The sequence below is a fragment of the Gallinula chloropus genome (assembly GCF_964237585.1).
Source record: "Gallinula chloropus genome assembly, chromosome: 28".
In the NCBI taxonomy this organism is placed as follows: Eukaryota; Metazoa; Chordata; class Aves; order Gruiformes; family Rallidae; genus Gallinula; species Gallinula chloropus.
In genome coordinates this window covers 3,888,627-3,895,945 of record NC_140113.1, presented here as the reverse complement: position 1 = coordinate 3,895,945, position 7,319 = coordinate 3,888,627, and the positions used below count along the sequence as shown (strand labels likewise).

Sequence of the window (7,319 nt, the reverse complement as noted above, 5' to 3'; positions counted from 1 at the left end):
AAAAAAATAATCCCGGGGCAGGAAGATGGGGGGGCTCCCTCATTTTATTTGATGTGGCCCAATTTCAGTGCCTGTGGCTCTGTCTCGGGCTCTTGGCGAGTCTATCAGTCATTGTCCCCGCCTGAGAGGGTCACGTCTGGGCAGATCTCAGGGGAGGAACTGTCTGCATGGCTGAATGCGGCACAACCCCAGGCCCTAGCAACCATCCTCCTGCCGCGAAGGCCTCCCTGCCAGCTCAGCCCCCGGCTCCTTCCTCCCCAGGCTTAAGGAAAATTAGATAAATGAGCCATCAAGGCAGTCGGACTGGCTTTTAATGGGATGGCGCAGGCTGGAACAAGTCCCTCTCTGCATCCCCGCCCTGGGGGAGCCGCTTCTTCCTTCCACCTTTCCACCCACGTCTTGGCAACGCTGCTGGAGCTGAATTCCTCCTGGTCCCGTGCTGGTTAACGGTGCCACTCCGGTTCCCCAGCCCTTCACAAGAGGAGAATCCCTCCCTTTATTTTTAATGTGGGTTTTTTTCCCCTGAAAAAGGGGCTTTTGCTGTGTCCACAGTCGGGTCCCGGGGAGCGGGGCGGGGAGGGCTGCAGGATTAGCCCTGTTAACACCAAAGGGCCGCGTCTCATCTCGGCCCTCGGCAAGAGGGAATTAGGACCATTACAAGGCTATCAAATAGGATCAGAGCCCCTCTCCCTTTCTCCCAGCAGCCCAGACCTGCTAATCCTTTTTCATGCAGCTGGACCAGCACCCACCGTGCGGTGGGGAAGAGACAAGGGGCTGTGAACATGTCGTGTCATCCCACCACCGCCCAAACGGCCCGTTACAGCCCCAGGTGCGATGCCGGTGCCAACGGGGAGGAAGAGCTGGGAACAGGCCCCAAGTCAGGCTGCTGTGGGGTGGCTGCTCCCGAGGGCTCCTGCTGGGGTGGGATGGGGCTGTGGCCCCTTCCCCTCACCACCACAGCACACTGGGGCTTCACTGCCCACCCAAAGGCAGCTCCCCTCACGCCCTGGGACCCCCTGCCCTGCCCAGCCAAGGGGCTTTGGGGCTGCACAGCGCAAACAAAGCAGCAGCCTTCAGCCTGGCAGGCTCTGGGTTACTTCTTTATTCCTAAAACAGCCAACAGCCGAGGCTGCTGGGCCTGAGGAGTGCACACAGAGGAGCAGGGTCACCCCCACAGCGCTGCGACCCAGCCGGCCAGAGCAGCGACCCTACAGAAACACCCTTGGCCAGGGGAAGCAAAGGCTGGGCAGGAGCCCTGGGGCCCGTGCTGGCAAGGAAAGCTGCTGCTGCTGCTGCTCCAGCCCAGCTGCCAGTGCTCTGCCACACCAGGCCGATCCCTGATGAGCCCGTGACCAGGCCTGCATTGGCCTGGTGTGAAGCACAGCACCAGCAGCCATGGATCAGAGCCCCCCAACACCTCCATGGGGCTTCGGCTCCTCTGTCACCACGCGGGACAGGGAAGAGGGGCCGGAGGGACCCAGGGGCCCGGAGCAGCGTCAGGGCGAGGGCAGGCACGGTGGTGAGCGGCGGCAGGAGCAGGCGATGCCCAACCTGGCCCGGGCGTGTAGAACCCGTCACACCGAGAGCTGGTGGCAGAAACGTCCCCACGTGTCCACACGTGTCACCCAAGGGGCGAAGCCGGCCGAGGCGGGAGCGAGGGGACGAGCAGCCAGGCACCGACTGCGCCCCGAGGCAGGTCCCAGCCGCCCCCAGTCAGGAGGCTGCCAGGTACTGGTGGAAGTAGAGCCCGAAGAGGCTGGTGACGACCTGGCAGGCAGCCACCCACCAGGTGAGGAAGGCGAAGAGTCCGCGGAAGAAGAGGGGGGTGAAGATGCCACCCAGGACGCCCGTGATCTGCTCCACTGCCACACGCACGTCCTCCCCGTCCTTGCTGGGACGTGGCAGCGTCGGCGCTGCTGTCGGAGGGAGGGGAGGGGGCTCCGGGTACAGCCCCCACGAGTGGTTCCCTGTGTGACAGAGGGGACAGGTCCATGGAGGAGTCAGTCCCCACTCTGCAGCACCAGCCCCACACTACAGCCAGGCTTGTGGCTGAGTCCCAGCACACTCACTGCATGCATCAGATGTCATCAAAGCCTCAATGACAACTTGTGTCCTGCCCCTCCCAAACCCCCACGGCCCCCATGTTCCCCCCCAGCTGCCTCCTCACCCAGTGTCTTGAGGAGCAGTGTGCAGTGGAGGGTCAGGATGATGGGTCCCAGGTACTGCAGGCTGACCACGGAGACGTAGCAGTAAATCCTGGTGATCTGTGTGCAGCGGGGATCAGCGAGAGGCAGCAGCCGTGCCCCGACCCCCCCGCTCCCACCCCAGCTCCCCTGGGGATCAGCAAGAGGCAGCAGCCGTGCCCTGACCCCCCACTCCCACCCCAGCTCCCCCACCTTGCGCTGGATCTCCAAGGCTGTGATGCGTCCGGCTTCCTTCCTCATCTGCTCCACCCAGCGCTCCGCCAGGCCCAGGTAGGCCTGGAGGTGACGGCGGGTGACAGCCAGACGCAACAGGCAGAGGCCGACGATGGTCCAGAGGCGTGCGGTGTTGTAGGCAGAGTCCGACATGCTGGGGTAAGAGGAGGAGGCTGTCAGGAAGCTCCTGGGGTTCAGAGACCCACCCCATGCCCCAGGGAGGTGGTGACAGCAGGGAGGATGGGGGGACTGGTGCAGCTGTGCCTCAGTTTCCCCTCGGAGCGAGGACGCCAGGGCACAGAGTAGGACCCGTGGCTGGTGTCCCACTTACATCTGCACTGTCTGCTTGCCCATGGGCGCGTGGAGCAGGAAGTCCCTTGAGATGGGCTTGATCCACATCACCACCACCAGGACGGGCGCCAGGAAACTCACGTGGAGCAGGACCCTGCAGCAGAGCTGTCAGACCCCCGGGCAGCTCGGTGTCCCCCCAGCTCCCCCCATCCCTCCACCCAGACTGGTCCCAGCACCCACAGAGCCGAGGGTGGAAGGCTGGCCCAACCCCCCCCACAACTTTCCCCACCCGATTTCACCCAACTGGGTCAGGGGCTTGTCGGCTGCCATCCGGAGAGCGTCAAGGTGTGTCTGGGCCAGGCGCAGCCCCGGGAAGGTCAGACAGGCACCCAGGAAGGAGCACAGAGCCACCAGCCCCAGCTTGAAACCCAGCCTGGCGAGGGGCAGCCTGGGGGACAGAGAAGGTACCGTGGGGTCAGTCCCCACCCCAGGCTTCCAAAACACCCCCCAAAACACCCCGTGTCCCTCCCAGCCCCACCACTAACTCACGTCCAGTCCCAGCCCCGCTGCTTCAGGATGCTCTCCAGATTGCTGCTGACTCCAGCCAGGCCTGAGGGGAGCGACCCCCGCCATGAGTGGGATGCCCACAGCACCCAAGGACCACCCGCCCGGCTCTCCCCATTCCCCCTCACCCACCGGGCTCGAGGCCGAACTCCAGGTAGTCCTCACGGATGACCAGAGCCACCATGGCGAGGAGGAGGAAGAAGAAGGCGAAGGTGAGGCAGACAGAGCGCTCTCCCCCTTCCTCTGAGCGGAAGTAGTGGCGCATCACCGTGAAGAAGATCTTGCTGGGGGCAAGGGGCGGCCGTCAAGGAAACCGGGGCACTTTGGGACCCCCTGTAACACCAGTGGGACACACACCCCCCCAACTCATCAGCACACTGTAAAGCATCTATGTCAGGCCACTGCCACCTTCCCTGCTGGGAAGGGTCCCCTTGGGTGCCCGTACTGCCCAGCCACGAGCAGTTTACAAAGCTGTGAGTTTAAATTTCCCACCTCAGTGGGGAAAAACATGCCCAGGGGATCGGTTCCCAGCCACAAGCTGGGGTCATCACACCCCAAAAGCCAGCAGAAGGATACATGGAGAAGACGACCGTCAGCAGGCACCAGAGCACCCCGATGTTCATCTCCTTCTGGGGGTCTGCCAGGCAGTAGTAGCCCTCGGTAAAGATGTACACGGCGGTGGAGTAGACAGCAAAATCCACAAACCACTGGTACTCCAGGAAATACCGCAGCACTGGTGAGACAGGGGGACGTGTCACCGCACCGTGGGGACCCGGGTAGGGCCGAGGGTCCTGGGTGATGCTGGGTGCCAGGACGCCTGGGTCTGTGGGCGTGTGGGTTACCCAGAGCATCCACGGCAGTGATGGGGCTGGTTTCCAGGTGGAGGTTGATGTCCCGGGGCACGGAGAGGGGTTTGTCATCTGTCATGCCGTTCATTCTCCTGCAAGGGAAATGGGGGCTCGGGACAGCAGGCAGAGAGCCGGCTCATCCCCCATGGCCCACGCTGGCAGAAGCCCCTCGAGCCTGGCAGCACGTCCCCAGCACGGGGCTCCTCGGCATCAGCACCATCCCAGAGCTCATCCACCCCCAGGCTGCTGGTGCCACATCTCCCCATGGAGACCCACGGCACGCTGTGCCCCCCACCCTGCTGTCCCCAAAACAAACCGCCTGTGGCTCTACAGAGGCCATCGGGGTCGCTGACCTGTCCCGCCGGGCCCTGGGGCGCTGCTTGCCGGCCAGGGCGCAGAGCTCCTCGTCCGACGGGTGCTTGTAGCGGCGCAGGCTGGGAGGGAGCGGCTGGGGTCAGCGGTGCTGGGTGTCCCCAGGGCCCCGCGGGAGGGACGGAGGGATGGACAGAGGGACAGGTGACGTACCTGCCGTCGCAGAGCAGCCAGCGGGCGAAGGAGCAGTGCGGGGCCAGCTTCTGCATGAGGCTGGCTGCCAGCAGGCTCACCACCACCTGCACCCCCATCACCGCCTGCGCCGGGGACACCCTCAGGGAGCGGCCCCAGCACCCCAGCTCCCAGAGCCAGGTTTGGGGGGCACACAGGGAAGCTGGAGACACCCCCCCCTCCCCCGACTTGTGCTGCCGGGGCAGTCTGCTTCCCACAGCTGCTGTTTCGGCTACGGGACACGTGGGGTACACACCCCCTCCCCGGGCTGGCACCCCTGAGCGTGTGCACCCCTCCCGGGTGAGACCCCCCTGGGTGGGCACCCCGGGACGTGGAGCCCCCAGGACCTCCCATGCACACACCCCCCAGCCCGGACACAGCCACCCCCAGCCCGGACACGCACCCCCAGCCCAGGCAAACACTCCCCCAGCCCGGACACGCCCCCCCAGCCCGGACACGCCCCCCCAGCCCAGGCACACGCACCCCCAGCCCAGGCACGCATCCCCAACCCGGACACGCACCCCCAGCCCGGGCACAACCCACCCCAGCCCGGACACGCATCCCCAGCCTGGACACACGCACCCCCAGCCCGGACACGCACCCCCAGCCCGGGCACACGCACCCTATACCCGGACACACGCACCCCCAGCCCAGGCACAACGCCCCCCCGCAGCCCGGACTCCCGCGCCCCGCGGAATCCCCCAGCCTGCACTCACCATGCCGGGGTCAGCGCAAAGGCGGCCGCAGGAAGCCTGTCCGCCGCCGCTGCCCCTCGCCGGCCAATCCGCTGCCGCTCTCCTGATAATTGGCAGCATCTCAACCAATGGAGAGGCGGCATTGGAAGGGGGCCGGGCCCCCGCGGTGCCTGGTTCCGCCGGCGCTGCCTCCTGGGAGCTGTGGTCCCGGGCGGGTCTGGGGTCGCGGGTTCGAGTCCCGGCCGAGCTGTGCGGGGCAGCGGCGGGGCCCAGGCGCTGCCTGCGTGCCTGTATATGAATTAAATCATGTCTATGTATACACCTGCACCCCCTAGGTGTGTATGTGCGCGCTTGTGAGTGCGCATTTGCGCATAAAGAGCGGCTCCAGCTGAGGCTCTGCCGTGCCCATCCCCGCAGCCAGCCCCCCCCGCACCCCATTTCGGGGGCAAACGGAGGGCACAGGACTTTGGGCACCGGCAGCTCCATCCCCGTGACCTCCCCGTCCTCAACCGCCCTGGGGCTGGGGCTGGCTGAGCTGTGACCTTCCCCTCCCCGGTGCCCCCCACCCCGGCGCACCGATGCCACGGGCAGGCTGTACCCGTGTCCCTGCCACCTCCCGCTGCCCATTTCCTCCGGCTGGGATAAACGGGCTCTTCTCCTGCATTTATCTCCCCGTTGCTGCACATCCCTGTGCTCACGGGAGGAGATGAAGGTGGAGGAAACCAGGGCAGAGCCCATTGGGTGCAGCTCATCCAGGGTGATGGTGGGTAAGGGGCTTCGGGGCTCCCCCCGATGCCGAGCGCCGGGGTCACAGTGGGGGTCTGCAGGGGTTTCAGCTGAGCGGGGGGGTAATTTAGGGCTGTGAGAGCCCTGCCCTGCAAGGAGCTCTCGGGAAGCTCCACGGGTGCTGGTGGGTGCCCCTGGTCCAGGCAGGGTGCTGGTGGTCCCGAGGGGTTGCCATGGATTCCATCTCCCAGGCGACGGGATGCGCTTCCCACTAGATGTCGCTTCCGCCCGTGCCCGGAGCATCCCCCGCGGGTTGAGGTACCCAGGCTTGGGGGTGCTGCATCCCCCCACCCCCAGGCACCCCTAGGATAGCCTGGGCGTGCGGCCCACAGTGTGCCCCCCGTGCCAGCCTCGGTGAGGAGCCGAGCAGCCCCTCCGCCGGTGTGGGGAACGACTCGGGGGCTGTGAAGCCAAAAAATCCTCCCAGTTCCCTCAAAGTGGCCCGGTCCTGGCTGCCAGGTGCCCCCAGACTGTGAGCCAAGTGCGGGATGGAGGAAGCAGCCTGTGTCTCGGTCCCCCCAGCCCCCCAGCTCCCCCCAGCCCTCGCAGCAGAGCGCAGCGCTGGCTGCAGGAGCTGCACAAAGCAGGAGCTGCACCTCTCTGGAGCGAATGCCGTGCCCCAGCATCCCCACAGCCCCTCACAGCAGCTCTCAGCTCCATCGAGGCACAAAGACAGGAGGGCAAGGTGGAAGATAGATGCTCAGAGCACCCCCAGCCCAGCCAGCCTCCCCCGGGGCACAAAAGCCCCTTTGAGGACTGATTCACACCGCTCCTGCTGGGATGCCCGCATTAACATCAGCACAGGGACTGGTGGGACTGGTGTAAAGTCATCACAGTTACTGGAGTTCCCGGTCCCGTGCCCGCTAAGGGAGGTGTCAGTCCCTGTGTGCACCAGGGCCACTTCTCCTCCAAGGGCCACACGCTGCCCACCGATCCCGGGGCTGACCCCCACATCACTCCCACAGCCGGGGGACCCCCGAGACCACCACGAGCAGGGAGCGGCTGGGGACTGGTCGGTGCTGGGGGGCAGCTGGCGCGCCGGGAGCCGCTCTGTGCCCGTTCCCACTCGGCACAAAGCCGGCGGCGGGTGGCTGCGGGCATTGTCCGGGCTGCATCGCATTACCCAGGGTTTCTCCCGGAGAAATCACTTGTATTTCACGCTCCATTGAGCAGCT

At 65.8% G+C, this 7,319-nt stretch overlaps 1 protein-coding gene across 1 annotated transcript; it reads right to left on the bottom strand.

Moving 5' to 3' along the window:
* Nucleotides 1-1,603: 1,603 nt before the first annotated feature.
* Nucleotides 1,604-4,744, bottom strand: TMEM161A (transmembrane protein 161A). Its single transcript, XM_084276275.1, has 11 exons — nucleotides 4,646-4,744; nucleotides 4,474-4,554; nucleotides 4,115-4,212; nucleotides 3,849-4,005; nucleotides 3,405-3,556; nucleotides 3,258-3,318; nucleotides 3,013-3,156; nucleotides 2,749-2,862; nucleotides 2,397-2,571; nucleotides 2,168-2,264; nucleotides 1,604-1,967 (listed from the first exon to the last, which is right to left on the bottom strand). Exons 1-11 carry the CDS (start codon nucleotides 4,741-4,743, stop codon nucleotides 1,714-1,716), a joined length of 1,431 nt encoding a protein of 476 aa, XP_084132401.1. The 5' UTR covers nucleotide 4,744; the 3' UTR covers nucleotides 1,604-1,713.
* Nucleotides 4,745-7,319: the final 2,575 nt, after the last annotated feature.